Source organism: Pantherophis guttatus, chromosome 1 (genome assembly GCF_059756535.1).
Source record: "Pantherophis guttatus breed Tessera chromosome 1, ASM5975653v1, whole genome shotgun sequence".
Taxonomy (NCBI): Eukaryota; Metazoa; Chordata; class Lepidosauria; order Squamata; family Colubridae; genus Pantherophis; species Pantherophis guttatus.
In genome coordinates, this window is record NC_142063.1 from 336,179,424 (window position 1) to 336,203,844 (window position 24,421).

Here is a 24,421-nt window from a genome sequence, read left to right on the forward strand (position 1 = left end):
GAAATGTTTGCATTGAAATGGCTGCATTAACATTTCTTTCTATTTTTGGTTTTTAACCTCGACTTCTGCTTGTCTGCGACTCTTGTACTTTTGGGTCTTTTTGCTGGACTTTTTCTTGCTGTTAGCTACTCAAGGTCACTGTTGAAGAAGGGCAGCTATATCCATTGACTTAACTAAATAACAACTAACAGCCTTGTGATGCCTGTATTGGCAAATGCAAACTGATGCATGCTTTAAAAAAACCATAGCAAGAATCACATCCTCAGCCACCCCAAGTTCCTTTTTATCTCTTATTTCTAGTATTTCAGTGCCATCTGGTGTTCAGTTCATTAAACTCCCGAAAGCTTTGAACAAAGGAATCTCACACTGATGGCAGAACATATCTCAAGTTTAAATGTCCAAATCTTTGCCATGCTCTTCAATCTTTGGCAAGGAAATGAGATGGATTTCTAAATCCTGCTTGGTTTAGCACCCACGCAGCTACCCCCAGAATCTCATTTTTACACATGATTGCTGCCCAACAAATGCCTACAACTCCTGGCATATCGTGTAATGAAGGGAAAGAGTAAACATGAAAAATAACAACATGAAAAAGAGGTACAGAAACGTTTCAATAAACTTGCCAGCTGGCTCTTTGGTGAAATCACAGGACCATAATTAAAGAGGGAAACGTATATGTTTTGCATGGCATAATCTCACTAGAATAGAGTAGAGTAGAGTAGAGTAGAGTAGAGTAGAGTAGAGTAGAGTAGAGTAGAGTAGAGTAGAGTAGAGTAGAGTAGAGTAGAACAGAACAGAACAGAACAGAACAGAAGAATGGAATGGAATGGAATGGAATGGAATGGAATAGAATAGAATAGAATAGAATAGAATAGAATAGAATAGAATAGAATAGAATAGAATAGAATAGAATAGATGGAAGGGACCTTATAGGTCATCTAGTCCAACCCCATGCTCAAGCAGGAGACCTGATCCTGGCAACATATTACAGAAGCTCAGTAAGGGTGGCAGAAAAACAAGGGACAGGGAACAGGCTGGATTTATGTATTTATTGGATTTATAAAGCTGCCTAAAACAAACTCTGCTCTTCTCACTTCCCTTTCTCACCACCTGATGGGATCCTTGAAATTCAAAACGGGCAACTTTTACATGGGTGGACTTCAACTCCCCAAATTCCCTAACTACCACAGTTCCATTGAGACAAATTCCTTGCGTGTCCAATCACACTTGGCCACTGAAGTATCTATTCTATTCTATTCTATTCTATTCTATTCTATTCTATTCTATTCTATTCTATTCTATTCGTTTGATTTATATGCTGCCCTTCTCTGGAGACTCAGGGCGGCTTACAATGCTTTTAAGCAATAGCCTTCATACTTTTGTATATACCTGCTTAGTAGGGCTTTTGGGCACCCCTAAGCGGTGTTCTATTTTTATACAGTCAGCTTATTGCCCCCACAAACCAGGTCCTCATTTTACCTACCTCGGAAGGATGGAAGGCTATTCTATTCTATTCTATTCTATCCTATCCTATCCTATCCTATCCTATCCTATCCTATCCTATCCTATCCTATCCTATCCTATCCTATCCTATTCTATTCTATTTCTATTCCATTCCATTCCATTCTATATTCCATTCCATTCCATTCCATTCTTCATTATTCTATTCTATTCTATTCTATTCTATTCTATTCTATTCTATTCTATTCTATTCTATTCTATTCTTATTCTATTAATTCTATTCTATTCCATTCCATTCCATTCCATTCCACAAGTAGTCCTCGACTTACGACCACAAGCGAGCCCAAAATTTATGTTGTAAAGTGAGAATCTGTTAAGTGAGTTTTGCCCCATTTTATGACATTTCTTGCCACAGTTGTTAAGTGAATCACTGCAGTTGATAAGTTAGTAACACGTTTGTTAAGTGAATCTGGCTTCCCCGTTGACTGTACTGGTCAGAAAGTCACAAAAGTGGATCACGTGATGCTGCAACAGTCATAAGTATGAAGCAGTTGCCAAGCATCTGAATTTTGATCACATGATCAGGGGGATGCTGCAAAGGTTGTAACTGTGAAAAAGTCATTTTTTCAGTGCTGTTGTAGCTTTGAACGGTCACTAAAACAACTGTTTTAAATCGAGGACCTATATTCTATTCCATTTCTATTTTCTACTTCTACTAATTCCAATTCCCATTCTCAATTCCATTCCATTCCATTTCCCCATATTCCATTTCATATATTCCATTCTATATATTCCATTCCATTCCATTCTATTCTCCCAGTTTGAATTTCAAGGATCTCAGTCAGCATCCACAACCTGGAAAGGAAGAGGTGGACCTGCAGGAGGGAGGGTGCTGTCAAAAAAATCAAGATGGCGGTTGTAATTGCAGAACTGAAGCCCCGCCCCTTTTCTATACGCATTGCCCCGGTGAGAAGAGGCAGGGGGTTCATCACATGATTGCAACTCCCAACTTGGCTTTGTTGGCTCCCATCTGCAGATGTCTCTCTCTCTCTCTCTCTCTCTCTCTCACACACACACACACACACACACACACAAACCCCAAACTATGACAAAAATTGTTTCTAGGCTGTAAAATCCAATGTGAGAGAAAGGAGAAACTGATTAAAAATAGGAAGTAAGGTGCTTTTCTTAAGTAGATTTCATTTCAATGAAATGGATATGGGATTTCATTTAAATTTTTCATCTGGCCCTGCTTATTGCTTTTGGCAGCGCAGCCCTCCTCAACCGTAAGTGCTATTTCTTTTCAGAAAAAGTCAGAAATTTACCAGTAGAGAAACTAAATTGGCCCATTGATAACCGGTTTGCTTCATGAGCAAGGAGCAATAGATATTTGATTACGGCATTATTAGAAAAATCAAGGGAAACTAATATACTTTGAGGCGAGAACATCCAACTATGGAATTGTTTTCGGTTTGTTTTTATACTTTGCTTAGTTTATTTTATTGTTACAAACAACATAGTAGCCAACATTGTTCTGGGAGATGGCAGAGCAGAGCTACTTGGCTAATCTTGAAAGAAGCTAAACAAAAAATTATCACAGTTTAAGAGTTTAAGGATCAAAAGGAACCTGTGAAGTCATTTAGCCCAGAGGTCCCCAACCAGTGGTGAAATCCTCTGCAGTTTGCCACCGGTTTCGCTGCCCACGCATGTGCAGTGCATGCCAAATGCATGCTGCATGCACATGCAGTGCGCCAAACACATGCTGCATGCGCGCATGCACAGTGCACATCAAATGTGCACTTCGCATGGAAAAAGGAGGCTTAACAAGGTAAGTAGAACAGCAAGGGGGGGAAACAGCTGTGCCACGCGATTTAGATTTGCTAGAAAGCAGGATTTCCTGCTTTCTAGCAAATATAAATCATGCGGCACAGCTGATCATCGGAAATACAGGTTCAGACAAACCGGTAGCTTTTTTTACTACCGGTTCGCCTGAACTGGTGCGAACCGGTAGCATTTTCACCCCATCCCCAACGCCCGGGCCACAGGCCACTACCAACCTGTGGCCTATTTGGAATTGGGCAGCACAAAAGGCAGACCAGTGCACACATGTGAATGTTTCCACATGCAGCTGTACTTTTGCAAGCGGTGCCCAAAAGCTTCTCTTCTGTGCGCCGGATTGCCACACGCCTCTCCCTCTCTCCAGCCGGGCCACCAAGCCGCCTGCTCACGATGCTCCAAAAGTGAAGCATTTTAGTTCAGGCATTTGAAGCCTGAGAATCCACTTACCAGTTAACCAATTAAGCCCCAACATGTTGGAGATCAACAATCAAACTTGCAAATTTCATGGGAATTCACTTCCTCGGGATTGAATTCGACCCCCTTGTTCAGCCTAAAGACCTGTTAACAGTCCCTATCCTTCTTCAGTTCTTTTAACAGATTAACAGAGTTGGAAGCGACTTTATAGGTCATCTAGTCCAACTCCCTGCCCAAGCAGGAGACCCTACACCATTTCGGACAGATGTTTCTAGGTCTCTTCTTGAAAGCCTCCAATGATGAAACTCCCACAACTTCTGAAGGCAAGCTGTTCCATTGGTTGATTGTTCTCACTGTCAGAAAATTCCTCCTTATTTCCAGGTTGAATCTCTCCTTGACCAATTTCCATCCATTATTTCTTGTCTGATCTTCAGGTGCCTTGGAAAATAGCTTGATTCCCTCCTCTCTGTGGTAGCCCTTCAAATATTGGAACATTGCTATCAAGTCACCCCTAGTCCTTCTTTTCATTAAACTAGACATACCCAATTCCAGCAACCTTTCTTTATATGTTTTAGCCTCCAGTCCCCTAATCATCTCGGTTGCTCTTCTCTGCACTCTTTCTAGAGTCTCAACATCTTTTTTATAGTGTGGTGACCAAAACTGGATGCAGTATTCTAGGTGTGGTCTTACTAGGGCTTGATAGAGTGGTATTAGTACCTCACTTGAACTTGATTGTATCCCTCTGTTAATACAATTTAGGATTGCATTGGCTTTTTTGGCTGCCGCCGCATACTGTTAGCTCATATATAATTGGTTGTCCACGAAGACTCCAAGATCCCTCACATCAGCCTTTAGAGAAGCTGCTTGAAGGAGTGAAGTTGCCAGAGATGACAACTCTTAAGATGCGCCTGCAGTTCTTAGTAGTTTCATAAATAACTGCAGTGACAGGAAGGCCATTTATATTCCAGGGTGAGCTTTTAGAGAGATAAATTGCTAATATTTCTATTATGGGGACAATTACACCCCCTATCTTTATTTCCCCGCTGGGAAGATTAATAATCATTCACCCTGGAGAAGGGGGTGGGTGGGGTGAGATGCCTGGAAAGATTTGTTTTCATTTAGAGTCTGTTGGTTCAAAAATTCTGTCCAGCATTCTGGATAATTGGCTTTGTTCCCTAGGCTTTCCCACATGTGCGCAGTCTGGAAAGCCACTCCAAAGAAATTCATTCTATCAGAAAACTTGAAATGGAAAGATCCATCATCAAGGTTGACGAAGGAAAGTGGATTCTGGACGCAGAGAAAAAAACATTGCACAATTCTACTTTTTAAAGCAGTATAGCTGCAGTATGAGATTCTTTTCCATGCACCCTGAAAAAAAGAATAAATTAAGAGATTGGAGGTTTTTGTTTAATGATCAACACTGATTTCATGTGAAAGCACAACAGATCTTACAAATCAGTCGTTTGCTGGTCTTGTAAGTTTTTAAAGTATTTATTTCCTTAATATTAGAGATTAGATCACCCTCTGGTGGAAACTGGAATGTCATGCTTATATCCCTTGAAGGATATATAAGACAGAACAGATAACTTGTGATTTTGGATAACTCTGAATTGGATGCTAAGATTTGGGAGGGGGGGGTTCAACTGCTCTGTTGCAGGAACCCCTAAATCAGTTTTCTCAAACTTGGCAACATGTGGACTTCAACTCCCAGAATTCCCCAGCCAACCTGTTGAAGTTCACATGTCTTAAAGTTGCTACGTTTGACATAAATGCTCCAAAAAACTCGTTTTCCAACAAATTGCACAGCACAACGAATTGGACAAATTGCACAGTTTCAATCTTTTCCCATCATTTGTTTTACAGTAAAAAGATATATATTTGAAGAGGACAACACCAAAAAGTGTCCACAGGGAGAGAATCCAAAAAGTCAAAATTGATTTATATCCTGTCAGTATTATTTTCATAAATAACTCAAGGCGGCAAACATCCCTATTTTTTTTTTAATTTCATCCAGCTTTTATTACTTCAAGAAATAACTCAAGGTAGCGAACATATCCAACACACCTCCTCCTCCTAATTTCCCTATAACACACAACCCTGTGAGGTAGGTTGGGCTAAAAGAAAGGGACTGGCCCAAAGTCATCCAGCTGTCTTTTATGCCTAAAGCGGGACTAGAACTCACAGTCCCCTACTGATTGGCTCAAAGTCATCCAGCCAGCTTTCATGCCAAAGACAGGATTAGAACTCAGCATCTTCTGGTGGCATTTCACCACATGTAAAAAATATGGGGCTTTTATCTCAAGGTTGGATCCACTCCCTGAGGATACCCTAGGAACTCTAGGAACAAGCAATCATTCTGCTCTTGAACATGGAGGCTTCATTTTGCTAGACAATGACATACCCCAAAATATTGCAAATGTTGAACTATCCACAGATTAACCAAGTTTAGTGCATCAGGTAAATTTATATATTTTTATCTTGCCTTTATTATTTTTATAAATAACTCAAGGCAGCTTGTTTCTTTTCTTTCGCTTGTTAAAAACTTCTTAAAAACTCAGTGTTGAGGCATTCACAACTTCTGGAGGCAAGTTGTTCCACAGGTTGATTGTTCTCACTGTCAGGAAATTTCTCCTTAGTTCTAAGTTGCTTCTCTCCTTGATTAGTTTCCACCCATTGCTTCTTCAGGTGCTTTGGAGAATAGCTTGATTCTCTCTTATTTGTGCCAACCCCTGAGATATCGGAAGACTGCTATCATGTCTCCCCTGGTCCTTCTTTTCATTGAACAGAACGGAACGGAATGGAATGGAATTTTTATTGGCCAAGTGTGATTGGACACACAAGGAATTTGTTTTGGTGCATATGCTCTCAGTGTACATGAAATAAAACATTAGACAGACCCAGTTCCAGCCACTGTTCTTCCAGCCCTGTGATTCTATAAATACAAATCTTTGGCATGCATGAAGTTTGTGAAGTGTAGAGTTCAGATTGCACTTTTAAAAGATATACTAGAGATGGAAAAGGAACAACCAAATTGTAGAAAGGAACAACCAATATAATATAATAATTTTAAATTGGGGTATTTTAATTTTTGGGATTTTAAATCGGCCAAATCTATTTAATTATTTTAATTTTTAATTATTGTTGTGTCTTGTGTTTTTAAATTGGCTGTACACCGCCCTGAGTCCTTCGGGAGAAGGGCGGTATAGAAATAAAATTATTATTATTATTATTATTATTATTATTATTATTATTATTATTATTATTATTATTATTATTATTGTTGTTGTTGTTGTTGTTGTTGTTGTTGTTGTTGTTGTTGTTGTTGTTATTGTTATTGTTATTATTATTATTCATATGTTTTAGCCTCCAGTCCCCTAATCCTCTTGGTTGCTCTTCTCTGCACTTTCTAAGGTCTCAACATCCACAGTCCCTCACTGGCGAGGCGGGGAGGCGCCTACATCTCTTTGGGTGGGTGGGTGGGAACCGGAACGAGGACAAAAAGCCCATCTGAGGCGAAAAGATAGGCAGTTACTTACTTTCAGGCTCCTCCTTCGGGCAGCTGACGACGATCCTGCTGTGAGAAGAAGAAAACGAAGCGCGAAACATGTCCGGCCGTGACTCCGGATTGCAAGACCCCGAGGCCGCCTCGGGTTTCTCCGACCTGAGCGACTCCGAGTTGTTGCAGATAGAAGAGCCGAAGATCGGGTGAGCGGCGGGGGAGTTTTGTTTCTCTAGGCTTGCGGTTCGCGGGACAGGGCTGGCCCCGCTTCACAAAACCTCGGTTTGAAGCCCCCGTCCTTGGTGTGCGCGGTCCCCAGAGCCACCCACGAACTTAACGCGCTCGGTTGCGCCGTTTTTTTAACGGTTAAGCCGCCTTTGGGGGTTCTCGAACTCGCGTTGCCGCGCGACTCATGGAAACACCCTTGCAGCCTCGGATGTGCCACGGGACTAAAGCGAACGCGGGTTTGTGCCTTGCGTGTTTTTTTTTTTCTCCGCCCGCATTTGCGCTCCCGTGGGGGATTTAAGAAAAGTATAGGGGGGGGAGTCACATTGTAAAGGGAGGCATAAAAGTTTAATAAATATGTTGCAATATTTTCAGGATCAGACTCAATAAAGATAATAGGAGTTAGAGCTTTAAATATATTTCTTTTTAATTATGATAGGCATTCTATATTCACTGAATATTCAAGGTAGAAGCAACGAGAATGGTGAGGGTGGCTCCTTATATATACAAGGGGTGGAGCTAGGAATGGGAGTGGTAAGTTATGAATACATTAAAGTCCAAAGAATAAGTTAACCTCTGATGTTCCATATATACATTATTTACACATTGGAGAATAAGGCATTTACATCTGACAAATCCCCCTCTAAATGCCGGTTCGTTACACAACACCAATTACATTCTGATTCAGGACAATATAATACATATAATTTAGAAGTTAAATATTTGTGTTGTTTAGAAGGTAAGGGTTTTGTTAATATGTCAGCTAATTGTTCAGAAGTATCGCAATGTATTGCTTTAATGAATCCGTCTTGAGACAGTTGTCTCACATGCTTAAACTTTATATCAATATGCCTGGACCTTTGTCCAATTGCATCGGATCTGGATATTTCAATGGCCGCTTTATTGTCTTCATGCATAATAAATGGTAAAGTGGGTTTCTTCCAAACATCAGTGATCAGATCATTGAACCATACAAGGTTATTTGCAGCCTTGGACAAACAAACATATTCCGCTTCTGTAGTAGAAGTGGCTACTAGTTCTTGTTTACCAGTATACCAGTAAACTGGACAATCATTCAATAGAAAAACATAACCAGAAGTACTCTTTCTGCATGATGTATCACCAGCCCAATCTGCATCAGCATAACAAGTAATTTTTGGTTCTCTGTCATTATTGGGTTCCAGCATTAAACAAAAATCTAATGTACCCTTCAGATATCTTAGAATTCTTTTGACAGCTTCCCAATGATACAAGGTTGGTTTACTAACATATCTTGACAATAGATTGAGAGGTAATGCAATATCTGGCCTAGTCCAATTAGATATATAAAGGAGTGAACCTATAACTGATCTGTAAAATGTGTTGTCTTTAAACTCAGGGGAAGATTCATCAGTGTTTCTAAGAAAATCAGTTTGCATAGGGGTGTCACAGGTTTTGGCATTATTTAAGTTACATTTGTTTAGGAGTTCGATGATTTTATCTTTCTGTGTAAGTTTGAATCCCCTTTTAGTTTTGTTAATTTGCACACCAAGGTATTTATTCACTTTACCCAGAGATTTCAGTGAGAAGTGTTCATTTAACTTATTTACAAAGATTTCCCTGCTCTCTCTATGCTTTCCAATGTATAAAATATCGTCCACGTAAATTAATACAAATTCAATATGATCATTACTCTTTTTTACAAAGAAACAATTATCAGCAGTGGTGGCGTTGAAATCCATGGTCTTAAGTACTTTTACCAAGCAATCGTACCATCTTTTGCCGGATTGCTTTAATCCGTACAGACTCTTATTTAATAACCAAATTTCGTTCTTATTAGTGTATTGACTGTGTGGTGCTCTTACATATATTTCCTTATCTAATTTTGCATGTAAGTATGCGGTCTGTATGTCATATTGGAATACGTCCAGATTGAGTGCAGATGCTACTACAAGGGCTGTTTTGACACTCTCTGTTCTCACTGTGGGTGAATATGTATCAGTATAGTCTTCTGGATATTTTTGTGCATAGCCTTGTGCAACTAGTCTAGCCTTGTATAAGGTATTGCCTCCTTCTAAGTTCTTAATTTTATAAATCCACCTGGTACCTATAATTGTTTTATCCTTAGGTGCGATCGCAGGTGTGAATACATTTAATCCTTGTAAACTTTCCATCTCTTTTTCCATAGCTAGTTCCCATTTTTCTCTTTCTTCATGTGGAAGTTTCAATACTTCTTCATATGTATTAGGTGTTATTTGTTCTCCATTCATATGCATTATGTAATCTTTGTATTTATTTGGTATTTGGTTTCTATTGTTTCTAATAGTTCTTTCAGGCTTGCTATGGTTATCATGCAAATATCTAGCTTCCTTTTTTGTTAATGTATCTGTCTTTATTTTATGCTGACTATTAGTCCAAGTTTTGGTTTTGTTCTTACTTTTGTTAATATTTTGATTTTCTGTTGTTCCTTCCTCGCAAGATATTGTATCTTTACATTTATTAGGAAATATTTCATTAAGGTGCAATTTTGACCAATTGGCCTGTTCATGGAACACAGCTGTTCTGGATACTATAAATTTGTTATTACTATCAATAAATCTGTACCCTTTGGTTCCAGTTTCGTATCCCATGAATCTTAATCTCCTGGATACGTTTTCTCCCTTTCTCCTCAATTGTTTAGGTATGTGTACGTCTGCAGTGACTCCAAATATGTGCATGTGTGATAATTTGGGTTTTCTATTGTACATCACCTCATATGGTGTCTTATTCACAATACTGGACCAGGTTCTATTTTGAGTATAATTCGAATAATGTAATGCCTCTGACCAAAATTGTTTGCCTAAACCAGCATCCTCTAATGTGCACCTAATCATAGTTTGTAGTGTGGAATTTTTCCTCTCTGCAACTCCATTTTGAAATGCAGAAAAAGGATTGGACGTGAAATGTAACATTCCTCTATCCTTTAACCATTGGGAGAATTCTTTAGACATGAACTCACATCCCCTATCTGTCATAATTTGCTTTATTCTGATATTATGTTGTGTTTCTATACGTTTGTAGAATTCCTTAAATTTCTGAAATGTTTCATCCTTGTGCTTTAATGTGTAAACAAAACCATATCGGCTGTAGTCATCCACTATTGTTAGGAAGTAACGTTTTCTATAGGTAATTGAGGGACTTAATGGACCAACTAAGTCCATATGTACCAAATCAAAAATATTGTTAGTTGATCTGTTAGATTTTTTTGGTCTGGGACTGGTTTTTAGTTTGGTGGATTTACATACTGAGCATTCCAAATAATTTTCACAATTTTTTATTTTGACACCTTCTGCGTGTTCAGTCATTTTTTGTACTACAGGAAAGCTTGCATGTCCTAACTTCCTGTGTAAGATGTGAGCACACTCATCATGAATTGGTTTACCTATTTTTGGTTTCTTTTCCTTGTATGTATTTTTGTGATCATGAGTTATTCTACACTCATCATTGTCACTGTTACTGACATTTTCATCATCTGCTTCAATACAATCTTCCATATTTGAATCAATGTTATGTAAACATCTTTCTTTAGTTATCAGATAGGGTAGACCTCCTTTTATCATTACAGTACCTACATTTGTTTTGTTCTTTTCTATAGTTGCTTTCCCTTTTGAGAAAACTATATTGATATCAGATTCTCTGCTTAATTTTATGGCACTTAGTATGTTGTGAGGTATTTCTGGGATTAATAATACCCCCTCTATTTTCCCTAGACCAGGCAAGGTCACATTTCCTTTGCCTAGTACTTGAACCTTTTCTTGATTAGCTACCTTTATCACAAACTTATCTTCTATAAATGAAGATAATATACTTTTGTTGTTGGTGGTGTGATTTGTTGCACCAGAATCAATAAGCCAATTGTTATTCTCATCCTGCTGTGTTCTGGTGCTGTCTTGTTTATTTAGCCCATTCAGTGACCCAGATTTCCTCTCTTTTGAATTTTCTCTACCCCCTCTACCTTCTTTGTAATTTGGTGGACTTCTATATTTGTGTCTATCTGTGGAAGTTTGTCTGTAATTATATTTGCTCCTATATTCTGGCCTATGTCTCTCTCTTGAGACTTTGGGACAGTCTCTTCTACTATGTTCCCTGGATCCACAATTGTAGCATCTAAAGGCCTCATTATGTTTATCTTGAAAGACTACTTTCCTAAAAGGTTTGTGGTCTGTTTGGTTACTGGATCGATTTTTTCTTGAATTGTCTTCTGCTATCAATTTGTTAGATAGACTTTCTATGGATAAATATCCCAAATTAATGGTATCTAAGTGTGACATAAAGCTATCCCATGATGGATCAAGTGAATTGATAATAACACTTTTCATTGTTTGATCTGAAATCACTTCCCCCCTCAATTGTAGTTCAGCTCTTATTTTGTTTAGATTTATCAAATGCTCACTTATAGAAACCCCTGGTTTTACTCTAGAGGAAAAGAAATCCTTAGACATTCTTGTGGTTGTAGCTACGCTATCGCTGTGAAATAGATTAAACATGCATTGAATTATTTCTGATACAGTTAGGTTTGGTTTGATGCTATGATACATTGCAGGAGACACGCTAGATATTATTATGAAAAATGCTCTATGATGTAAACAATCTATTTTTAAAGTCCAAGGTCTTCTTGGAGGGCTAGTTATAAAGAATAGTAAATTTTCTTTCATGAAAATAACCTGAAGCTGTTGATACCACTCTTGTAAATTAATGCCATCAATTCTAAGTTTTGGGAAGTCACTGGGTAAGTTACCTACATTATTCTGTCCATTACTTACAACCTGGGGCAGTCCGTGATCTCTCAAGTGCAGGAAATTACAGAACGGCATTGGGATGCTTGCAATGAGTCTGCGCGGTTCTCTGGCCAGTTCAAGTCCTTCTGGGTCGTCTACGTAGTTTCGCACATGCGCATTGCTCATTTCTTCTTTGGTGGCGTCGTGGAAGGTTCTCTCCCTTTCAGCTCTCTCGATCCGCTCCTCCTCAGATGAGTCGGTCTCTGGCTCGGTTTTTGGGGTTCTGGTGGTGGCGACGGTTCTTTTCTTCTTTTTGTGTGCGTTGGTATTCGATCTTGTCTGTGGTGTAGGTCGAAATCGGCATGGCTCTCTGGGCTCGGGCGTCGTCGCTTTCGAAGTCAGGATGGGAGCGTGCAGGTCTTGAGTCGCCGGTTTGATTTCTTGCTTCTTCGTAGATGTCTTGGTAATTTTCAGTCTTGGCCCAAAAGCAGCAAAAAGTGTTTTCATTGCTGATTTTACTTGAGATTTTGTTAAATCGTCTTCACTTTCTGATTTTGGATCATCTGAAGAGTTTGAGACTTCTTTCTCACTTTCTTCGTCTGATAGTGTTTTTCGCGCCAGAAATTTTGAACTGAGCGTTTTGATTGGCTCTGCTCCATTCTCTTTTGAAGTTCGTTGAAACCAAGATGGCTGCCATTCAAAATTTCGCGCGGGATCACATCTTTTCTTTTTAACAACTATTTTCTCAGTAGTCATCTCACTTACGGTTTTTTGATCTTTGGGTTTTTCTTTAATGACGTTTTTCTCTCTCGCTGCTCCGCTGTTCTTCAGCATCTCCTGGAGGTCCGCGATGAGACTTTCATCATTCTTTTGGCTTTTTAGTATCTTTAATATCTCTGACCTGAGTTCGTTATTTTCTATTTCGATTTCTTTCTGGTCATTATTTTCACTCATTAGTTCTTCTTCTTCAGTGGTGTATTCTTCGGATTCTCTCGAAATCGCATTGGTGGATTCGTTGATCATCTCTTGATCAGTTTCTATTTCTTTGCTGTAGGCCCTGGTGTTGGGCCTATCTTTCTTGGACATTTTTAATTACTTATTGAGTCAATTAACCATCCTCTGCTACCAGATTGTTGCAATATTTTCAGGATCAGACTCAATAAAGATAATAGGAGTTAGAGCTTTAAATATATTTCTTTTTAATTATGATAGGCATTCTATATTCACTGAATATTCAAGGTAGAAGCAACGAGAATGGTGAGGGTGGCTCCTTATATATACAAGGGGTGGAGCTAGGAATGGGAGTGGTAAGTTATGAATACATTAAAGTCCAAAGAATAAGTTAACCTCTGATGTTCCATATATACATTATTTACACATTGGAGAATAAGGCATTTACATCTGACAAAATAAAAGGAAACAAACTGCCTGGCCCAGGATTAAAAGTAGAAAGACAGTTTCTGCAATATTACTACACACCCTATTGAAAGGCAAAATAATGTGCTATCCTAAATGCAATCCTAAACAGGCCGGGAGTCAGTGACTTAACTCAGAGGTCTTCAAACTTGGCAGCTTTCAGACTTGTGGATTTCAACTCCCACGGCTGGCTGGAGAATTCTGGAAGTTGAAGTCCACATGTCTTAAAGCGGCCAAGTTTGAAGACCTCTGACTTAACTGGTCTTTCCCATCATCTCTGTGATTCTTGTTACTCTTTTGTGGGATGTGATCCTACTGAATACCTCTGAATCAGGGGTCTCCAACCTTGCCAACTTTATTTATTTTATTTTATTTTATTCATATTTATATGCCGCCCTTCTCCCGAAGGACTCAGGGCGGCTCACAACAATAAAAACAAGCAAACAATAAGTTAATGCTAAAATAATCCAATTAAAATCCCCAACAGTTAAACTAAAAACTCCCAGCAGATCAGGAGATTTGGTGAAAAAGCCATGTCTTCAGGCCACCGTGGGAAGAGCGGAGGTCGGGGGGGCCGTCCGGAGCCCAGTGGGTAATTCATTCCAGAGGGTCAGTGCGGCCACAGAGAACGCCCTCATCCTGGGCGCCACCAGCCAACATTGTCTGCCTGATGGCACCCGGAAGAGGGCAGCCCTATGTGAACGCACTGGCGGTGGGAGGCCGGTAGGAGGTGGTCCTGCAAGTACCCCGGGCCCATGCCATGTAAGGCTTTATAGGTAAGTACCAGCACCTTGAAGCGAATCCGAAGGACCACCGGCAACCAGTGCAGCTCACACAGGAGAGGTGTAACACTTTATGACTTGTGGACTTCAGGAATTCTGGGAGCTGAAGTCCACAAGTTGGCAAGGTTGGAGACCCCTCCTCTAAATCACTTGTGTGTGATTTAGAGTGATCCTTACTCCCTGTGCAACCTGTTTGGATCTCCGTCTTATCTGGTTAACTAACACGTTGCTTGTGTAGAAAGTTAGCAGCACCCATCCCTCTTAGAAGAATGGAATATTTTAGGAACTATTAAAAAGGCAGAATATTATCTTTTCCCTCAAGGAGAAACTTGTTTCTAAAAAGAAAAGAACCTCAGAACCTCAGCTCTCTGCCCCAAGTAGAAACTTAAGGAGCCAACTTTTAGAAATGCAGATTTGGTAATGCATTCAAGACAGGATTAAAAAGGTAGCCAGCATCTAGGATTAGTTACATTTGTTAAACAAGATTTTAAAACCCCAACTCATTGCCTGGCCTTCAAGAGACAAGCTAATTAAAATCAAATAACAAAATACACAAAATGAGCCTCTTAAATTACAAAATGCTGTAGAACAAACTGTATAAAAATCCATGATACTCATCAAACCGGGGGGGGGGGGGGTCAGCTACGCAGAATCACACGGAGCTTGGTGGTTCTGCTTCACCATTAAACCATCTTTCCAATTGGTCCCCATGTTTCCAGGGTCTTTGTCCCCATTTGGATCTGAACCAGGCAGAAACAATTGCTACCAACTTGCCTTCCATTGAGGACCTGTATACTGCACCAGTCAAAAAGAGGGCTGTGAAAATATTTACAGACCCCTCGCATTCTGGACATAAACTGTTTCAACTCCTACCCTCAAAACGACGCTATAGAGCACTGCACACCAGAACAACTAGACACAAGGACAGTTTTTTCCCAAATGCCATCACTCTGCTAAACAAATAATTCCCTCAACACTGTCAAACTATTTACTAAGTCTGCACTACTATTAATCTTCTCATCGTTCCCACCACCCATCTCCTCCCACTTATGACTGTATGACTGTAACTTTGTTGCTTGTATCATTTGTACCCTATGACTATCATTAAGTGTTGTACCTTATGATTCTTGATGAACGTATCTTTTCTTTTATGTTCACTGAGAGCATATGCACCAAGACAATTTCCTTGTGTGTCCAATCACACTTGGCCAATAAAGAATTCTCAGGGAACCCCAACTCCTAAGTGGTCCCAGGCCTCAGCATGTTGATTCTCGGACAGCTAATGTGGAAGAAAGGAAGAAGAGGACAGCAAAGAGAAAGAGAATGAGGAGAACGCCTCTCGAAGCTTTCCACCTGCACTATCTCTGCGTCACAGATCTCTCTGCTCAAGTATGGTGTGAGCAACAGGCAGTTTATCACAAAGAAAAGCCAAGTGTGCAATTGCCAGAGAAGACAACAATTGTCTTAAATACAGGAAAGTCCATAGGACTATATAGGATATAGGATCCTTGAGATGTTATGAACACGTCCACATTTTCTATCTGTAAATTAGTGGGTGTTTTCTGCATAATAAAAACGGTAGTCCTTAAGGTGCCACAGAACTAACTTTTTTGTTCTGGTGGTAATGTGACTGCCCTTTTAGAATGGGACTTAACAATGGAAAGGAACAACATCTAGGCTAGTGATGGCTTATATTTTTGTCGTCGCATGCCAAAAGTGGGCGGAGCAGGCGGGGTCATGCTCGTGCGTGCCCACACCCATACTTCAATGCCTCCTGTGCCCCAAACCCCTGCACATGTGCGCACGACCCCCCCGCGTTCCCCTCACTTTTGGCATACGATGGCACAATGTGCCCAGAAGGCCCGTATTTCACTCTTCTCAAGCTCCAGAGGCTTTCTTCGAGCCTGGGGAGGGCAAAAACGGCCTCCCTCCCCCCCAGAGGCCCTCCAGAGGTCAAAATGGCCCGTTTCCCAACTTCCGGTGGGACCGGAAGGCCCATTTTTTGCCCTCCCCAGGCTCCAGAGTCCTTCTAGGAGCCTGGGGAGAGCGAAAATGCCCCCCCCCCTGAGGTCCTCCGGAGGTCAGAAACAGTCTATTTCCCGACTTCCAGTGGGCCCGAAAATAAGCTGGCTGGCGCGCACATGCGTGCTGGAGCTGAGCTAAGGCAACACTCACGTGCCCACAGATATGGCTCCGCGTGCCACAGGTTCACAATCATGGATCTAGGCAGTTGTGGCTGATCTTTAAAAAGATGATCAGGGTCACCCTGTACTTGGATGGGAGACCACCCGGAGATGCCAGAGTTATAAATTAGATTGTAAACTGAATATAGGACTGAGAAGTTGATAGTGGCAAACCACAGCAATATTGCTGCTGAAAAAGTTACCAAAATAAGGAGAGAAACTTTGATCTTTCAACAGTGGGTCATCGTTTCGAATCCTGCCCTCATCCCCAACCTGGTGTGTGATTGCTTAAAATTAAGGCCATGTAGTTTCCTGTCATTTTTAAGGGGGAAATGGCATAATCCTTTAAACTTGTGTTTCTCCATCTTGGCAACTTGAAGATGTGTGGACTTCAGCTCCCAGAATTCTCTGGCCAGCCAGAATTCTGGAAGTTGGAAGTCCATAAATCTTCAAATGGCTACATTAAACCAGATTTGTAATTGCTCAATAATGCAGGAATTTTATTTAAAGAGGAAAATATGTTCTTATATGGATATCACTTCTGGAATTTGTGCTTGTGAAGAAAAAAAAAAGCAACTTTGATCTTGGTTTTGTTGATTAGAAAGATTTAGTGATATAGGGAATGGCTAGTTATACATTAATGTGTAAAAGCAAAAAGTTGAGGTTGGAGTGTGTTTATCTTGTACTATGTTAAGAAGAGTTGGAAGTCAATGCCCACTTTTCTTCCTTTTTCTCTTTCCCCTTGTATCTCACACCCCCTTTTCCCCGCTCCCTTTCCTTCCCTTAATTTCCTATTTTTTCTTCTCTTCTATGTATTTTATATAATAAAATAAAAACGATAAATGGAAAAAATAATAATAATGCAGAAGAAAAGTAGAGCCACAGATCTCCCTAAAAACTCAAGAAAGAGACAGTAAAACTCACCCCTTCCAAAAAATTAAATAAATAAAACATAGTGAAAGGGCCATCCCGATGCCTGGGAATTGCTCCTCAAATGGACCAGAGTAGTAATGTAATGGCATGTCTGAGAAAGGACACAGCCAACTGGCTGGCTGTAATTCTAAACAGGAGCTACCGGTATTCCTAGACTTAACAATCACAGTTGGGACCAGAATTTCTGTGGCTAAGCAAGACAGTTATTAAAGGAGTCATGCCCAATTTTATGACTCTTTTGCCCAGTTGTTAAGTGAATCATGAGACTGTTAAAGGAAACTGGCTTCTCTCACTTGTCAAACCCTGTCAAACAGCTGTCATAAATGCTGGATGCTGCGGCTGTCATAAATGCCGGCGCATGCCGGTTGCCAAGCACTCAATTTTGATCCCGTAACTGTGGGAATGCTGCTACATTCATAAATGCGAGGCTGGTCGCAAGTTGCTTTTTTCAGTGCTATTGTAACTTCGAATGGCCATTAAACGAATGGTTGTAAGTTGAGGACTACCTGCACTCTTTGAGCTGCCTTTTGCTCTGTGTTTGAAGCCAGTGAAGGGGAACGAGGAAAGTAATGGGGAGTGGGGGGTAATTTGCTGTAGAGTAAAAGGTAAATGTTTTCTCTGTCCAGTCGTGTCCAATTCTAGGGGGGTTCACCTCCATTTCCTAGCCGAGGGAGCCAGTGTTGTCCAAAGATGCTTTTGTGGTCCTGTGTGTCCATGTGACTATACGCCGAGTCCACATGGAACACTGTTATCTTCCCACCGAAGTGGTACCTATTTATCTACTCGCATTTTCATGCTTTCGAACTGTTAGGTTGGCAGGAATTGGAACAAGGAACAGGAGCTCACCCTATCATGCGGTGCTCGGGTCTCGAACGACGAACCTTCCAGTCAAAAAGCCCAGCATTTTAATCGCTAGGCCACCACTCCGCCTTGCTATAGAGCAGGGGTGTCAAACTGACAGCCCGCGGGCCGAATGTGTCACGCACAGGCCACGCCCATCCCAGCTCCACGAAGGGGAAAAAAATGTCACGATACGTCCAGTGATGGCAACGTGATGTGGCAAGTTCAGCACCCGCCCTCTAGAGGTAAGTGGCTAATTTTAAGGGCAGGAAAGCAACATTCTTTCTTTCTGGCTGCTTCTATCTAGAACTGCAAGACCATAACCTGGTGCCCGTCAAGACTAGGAGCCGAGAAGACGGATGGGCCATCAAGCTGATTAACATGCTCCTGACCATAATTAATCTACGAAAAGGTGGGTACGCTGGTCGCGGAACACTCCCCGTGCCCCTCAGGATGGCAAAGGCGCTTATATGTGGCTTTGTCCCTGGCAGGTCAGCGTGTGCGGGAATGTCCAGTCTTTGGCGTTATAGAAGGCGTTTTCGTGTTTGGGATTATTGACCAGCTAAATTATACGGCTAAAGGGGAATTGCAACTGAATGAGTTGAAGACAAGGGAAAGCGCTTACATGCCTGTACCTGCGCAGAAGAAGAGGGACCGTTTCCAGGTGGGTCAGGGTGAAATTGGAGGCCCTAGGCTGGCTGAAGGGGACACTTGGAACCCGAATATAGGGAGGGTATTGGCTGTATTCGCACCATGGATTCAGCTGGGGCACTAAAAGACCTAAGAGTTGCATTCACACTTTTAACCGTATAAAGCCTTAGTAAGACCACACCTAGAGTACTGCATCCAGTTTTGGACTATAAAAAAGATGTTGAGACACTAGAAAGAGTACAGAGAAGAGCAACCAGGATGATTAGGGGACTGGAGAGTAAAACATATGAAGAACGGTTACAGGAACCGGGCATGGCTAAGTCTAGTGAAGAGAAGGACCAGGGGAGACAGGATATCAGTGTTCCAATATCTCAGGGGCTGCCACAAAAAAGAGGGAGTCAAGCTATTTTCCAAAGCACCTGAAGTCCAGACAAGGAATAATGGATGGAAACTGACCAAGGAGAGATTCAACCTAAAAATGAGGAGGAGCTTTCTGTCAGTAAGAACAATCTACCTATGGAACAGAAGTTGCCTTCGGAAGTTGTGGGAGCTTCATCACACGAGACTTTAAAGAAAAGATTGGACTGCCGTTTGTCAGAAATGGTGTAGGGTCTCCTGCTTAGGCGGGGGTTGGACTAGATGACCTATAAGGTCCCTTCCAACTGTTATCTGTTAAACTGGGAAAGAACTTGGAAGTCATCTAATCCAGAGGTCCCCAGCCTCCAGGCCGCGGTCCATTACTGGACCATGGCCTATTTGTAACCGGGTTGCACAAGTGGCAGGCTGGCATATATGACTGTACGTGCACACACGCAGTTTGACTTGCACGAGTGTTGGGCAATCACGCAAGCGCAACTGAACATGTGCAGACCTGCTGCTCGCGTGGCCCAGTTTCCCTCTCCTCCCCCCCCCCCCGCCAGCTAGGCCTCCAAGCCACAAAGTTTGGGACCGCTGATTTAATCCACCTACCAGCTCAATGCAGGATCCCCTAGATCAGTGTTTTTCAAATTTGGCCACTTTTAAGATGGGTGGACTTCAATTCCCAGAATCCCTCAGTCGGCATACTGGCTGGGGAAATCTGGGTGTTGAAGTCCACCCTTCTTAATAATGGCTAAGGTTGAGAAATGCTGCACTAGAACATATGTGCAAGATGTGGTGTAGCTGCTGCTGAACTTCAGTGAAGTGGAATTTAGCCCTTCATGTGAGAGCCCTTTCCATAAGCTGACAGTTCATACAGTCAGATAATTTCTCCTGCAGTCTGACTTGATCTTCCTTAACCCAATGAGTCTGGTCCTAGCCTCTGAAGCAAAAGGAAGTAAGCCTTCCTCCAAATTGTCTGACCTAGGCTTCCTTGGAAAGGGAATCTTAGTCCCCCCCAAACCTCTTTTATTTATACGACTGTAAATTACTTTCATTTACAGTCCGGAAGGCTTGATAAACAGTCTTTCAGAGGAAGGTTATCAACATCTGCCTATCTCATGTGGAACGCTGCCAGAGAGCTAATTTCCAGACACAGGGCAAGGCCAAACTTGGCACAGAGTCACAAACAGAATTTTCAAATCTTGAATCGGCCAGATGAACTAACTGCTTCCTGCAAAAGCTCACGTCCCGTTCGCTCTTCTTTTATGTCTTATGGGAGGGCCCAATCATCTCCAAGCCTTACTCTCAAGTCGACCCTGTTTTCTTAATTGTTCTTGTCATCTGGCAGCTCTGCGCATGCACACACTGGGAATAGGCTCCCGCTGTTCTTCTGCCTCGCTGATGTCAGATTCTGAAGGCTGCACACAACTACCAGATGGCCTTGGCCCCCTCTCTGCCTCTGATGTAGAGCCCTCTGTTCCTCTGTCCTGGTCCTATTAGACCTCTCAGCGGCTTTTGATACAATCAATCATGGTATCATGCTGTGACGATTGGAGGGGTTGGGAGTGGGAGGCACCATGTTGCGGTGGTTCTCCTCCTTCCTCTCCGACCGTACGCAGTTTGTGTTGGCAAGGGGACAGAGGTCGCCCTCGAGGCGCCTTGTTTGTGGGGTGCCGCAAGGATCAGTCCTCTCACCCCTTCTGTTCAATATTTATGTGAAGCCGCTGGGTGAGATCATCCATGGTTTTGGGGTGAAGTTTCACCAGTACACTGATGACACCCAGCTGTACATCTCAACCCTGGACCAGCCCAATGATGCCCTTGACGTGATGTCCCGGTGCCTGGAGGCCGTGCGGATCTGGATGGGGAGAAACAAGTTCAGACTCAACCCCTCCAAGACCGAGTGGCTGTGGTTCCCAGTGTCCCGGTATAGTCAGCTGGTTCCATCGCTGACTATTGGGGGCGAGATCTTGGCCCCCTTAGAGAGGGTTCGCAACTTGGGTGTTCTCCTGGATGCATGGCTGTCTTTAGAAGATTATATGATGGCCGTGGCCAGGGGAGCTTTTTATCAGGTTCACCTGATATGCCAGTTGCGGCCCTTTCTGGACCGGGATGCCCTGCGCACGGTCACTCATGCCCTCGTCACGTCCCATCTGGACTACTGTAACGCTCTCTACATGGGGCTCCCCTTGAAGAGCACTCGGAGGCTCCAACTGGTCCAGAATGCGGCCGCATGGGTGATTATGGGGGCGACACGGCGCACCCATGTAACACCTCTCCTGCACGAGCTGCACTGGCTCCTGGTGGTCTTCCGGGTGCGATTCAAGGTATCGGTTACCACCTTTAAAGCGCTCCATGGCTTAGGACAGGGGTATATACGAGATCGCCTTCTGCCACCGATAGCCTCCCACCGGCCAATACGCTCCCACAGAGAGGGGCTCCTCAGGGTGCTGTCGGCCAAACAATTTCAACTGGCGACACCCAGGGGGAGAGCCTTCTCTGTGGGGGCACCAGCCCTCTGGAATGAGCTGCCCCTAGAGATTCGTATGATTCCCGACCTGCGTACCTTTCACCGCGCCCTGAAGACTCTTTTATTCCAACAAGCCGGGCTGGCCTAATAGGAATTTTAAATTGGGTGTCTGTTAGCTTTTAATTTTGTGGGCCAAATTTATATATTTGTTTTTAAATTGTTTTTAAATTTTGTAAGTGTATATGTGTTTTAAGATGGCTGTACACCACCCTGAGTCCTTTGGGAGAAGGGCGGTATAGAAGTGTAATAAAATCTAAATCTAAATCTAAATCTATAGTCATGTGATCAAAATATGCAACAGGCATGTATTTACAACAGTTGCAGTGCCTTGAGCTCATGGGAACACCTTCCCAACTGGTTTCTGTTGAGCAAAGTCAATGGGGAAGCTGGATTTGCTTAACGACCAGGTGATTCACTTACCAACTGCAGTAATTTTCTTAACAACCATGGCAGCAAAAAAAAGATAAAATTGAGGGTGACTGACTTAATTCCCATCTCGCTTAGCAACGCCAATATTGATCCCAATTGTTGTCGTAAGTTAAGGTCTACCTGTACTCAATGAGACACAGGTGAGGCTGAAAATTGGATGCAACTCAAGAAGGGGTGCTTGATTCATTGCAGGTCTCTTTATATAAACATCTCTTTGATGCGATGGTGCAAGGATGCTTAACCCAAGATATCTTCATACATCACCTTCATCTGAAGCCCAAACAGTCCCTTGGCCAGGAGATCCAAGAACATGCTCAAAAAGCTGGATTCATGGTGCAGTGCTTCGAAGACCTCCTGGAGCTGGTGCTCCTCAACTTGATCCACTCAGCCTTCAAATTGAGTACATTCATCAGAAGACCAACACGTTGCTGGGCACTGAAGTCATCACCTATGACCACGATGAATTGATGTCCATGTCCCATTATTTCTTAGCCTATTGGAAAGGCCAAAGGGATCCCAATGGAGTGGACATTGAAGACACTTGGAAATGCTCCTATTGCGTCTTTGCTGACGTCTGTGATTGGCGCCGGCAGAGAGCGGACAGCCTAATCCAAAAGGGCAGTGAGAAGAAAACCTGAGCGAGAGCCAAGCCTACCCTAGCCAACTCCCTGCTCCGCCCTTCTGCCATTCTTCCAACAGTATACCCGGGCTTGCTAAAGATGGTAGAAGTTGTAGCCCATTGTGTTTTCAACAAGACTTCCTTAGGTCTGTGAATTTATTGGATTGGCCCAACTCCTCCTTGCTCAGGAGCCAAATGACTGTAGTTTCACTGTTTTTCTCTGTCTTTCTGTCACAAAGCTCAATATTTGAATGTGAACTTGACACCAAGGTATGGGTATTGGTGGGTGTGCATAAAAGACAAATGTGTGTATATTTGAAAATATTCCCAGGTCAAAATATTTTATTGTGATAGATTTGCATAGTATTTTTCTCTTAACCTGGACAGCCATAAGCTGGACTACTACAGTGGCCCAAATTGTGGAAACCTTTTGGGAAAAGTGTATTTTTGAAGTCTGATGGCTAACAACACCACTTTTGCGGGGGGAGTTTCAAGATAATCCTATTCCACTGCTGGAATGGCCTGGGAATAGCCCAGATTTTAACCCAATTGAAAATCTATGGAGCAGCCGACTAAAGAAACTTGTTAATCAGAAGTGACCCAACAATAAAACCCAGTTAATAGAAGCAATCATTCAATCTTGGTTTCACATTATAACAGCTGCAGAACTAAAAGACTTGTACCTGTATTAATCTCCTTATTGGTTCTTTTCCTAGACGTGGAGTATTCTAGATGTAGGGAAGGGCATTATTATTTTCAGTCTCTCATTAATGATGCTGAACTGTTAACACTCCACCTTAAAAAATCATGTCTGAATAGAATAGATAATAGGAGCCGTGATGGTGGTACAGTGGTTGGAACAGCAATAGCACTTAGACTTATATACCGCTTCACAGTGCTTTTACAGCCCTCTCTAAGCAGTTTACAGAGTTAGCATATGTCCCTCAACAATCTGGGGGCCTTCTTTTACCAACCTTGGAAGGGTGGAAGGCTGAGTCAACCTTGAGCCGGTGAGAATTGAACTGCTGGCAGTTGGCAGTCAGCAGAATTAACCTGCCAAAGTTGCATTCTGACCACTGTGCCACTACAAAATGCAGTACTGCAGGCTAACTCTGGGGAGGGGAGTGGGGAGGTGGGAGGGAGAGAGAAAATGAAAGAAGAGAGGCTTCTGACTGGGAGAATGGGTATAGTCAGTTGTGGCTCAGCAGTCTTGCAAGACAGTCAAACTGCCAAAAATGGACAAACTTCTACTAAAGGAGATACTAATTAAACCAGGGGTTCGGGAGAACCTCTAGCTAAGAATCTATGCAGTTCGGAGAACCCCCAAATCCCACTCCTGGCTGGCCCTGCCCACCCCGCCCTTCTCAGGAGTCCCCACGTGGCCCGTTTTGGATGCAGGTAAGTGCAGGGCGCACGCGGAGGCTCAGGGAGGGTGAAAAACGGGCCTCCCGGAAGTTCAGGAAGGCCAGAAACCCGCCTCCGGAACCCGGGGAGGCCGTTTTTG

General features: G+C 42.4%; 1 protein-coding gene and 1 long non-coding RNA gene across 2 annotated transcripts; one reads left to right on the plus strand and one right to left on the minus strand.

The window, feature by feature from the left end:
* Positions 1 to 2,932: 2,932 nt before the first annotated feature.
* On the minus strand, positions 2,933 to 7,664 carry LOC117667449 (uncharacterized). Its single transcript, XR_015731627.1, has 2 exons — positions 7,251 to 7,664; positions 2,933 to 5,082 (listed from the first exon to the last, which is right to left on the minus strand). It is a non-coding gene; the product is annotated as an uncharacterized LOC117667449 (long non-coding RNA).
* On the plus strand, positions 7,281 to 23,547 carry EXO5 (exonuclease 5). The gene is given in 6 exon segments (XM_087883429.1): positions 7,281 to 7,419; positions 15,599 to 15,868; positions 18,634 to 18,740; positions 18,820 to 18,992; positions 22,491 to 22,683; positions 22,686 to 23,547. Coding segments are annotated over 6 exon segments (1,095 nt in total). The 5' UTR covers positions 7,281 to 7,318; the 3' UTR covers positions 22,937 to 23,547.
* The last annotated feature ends 874 nt before the right edge of the window (positions 23,548 to 24,421 follow it).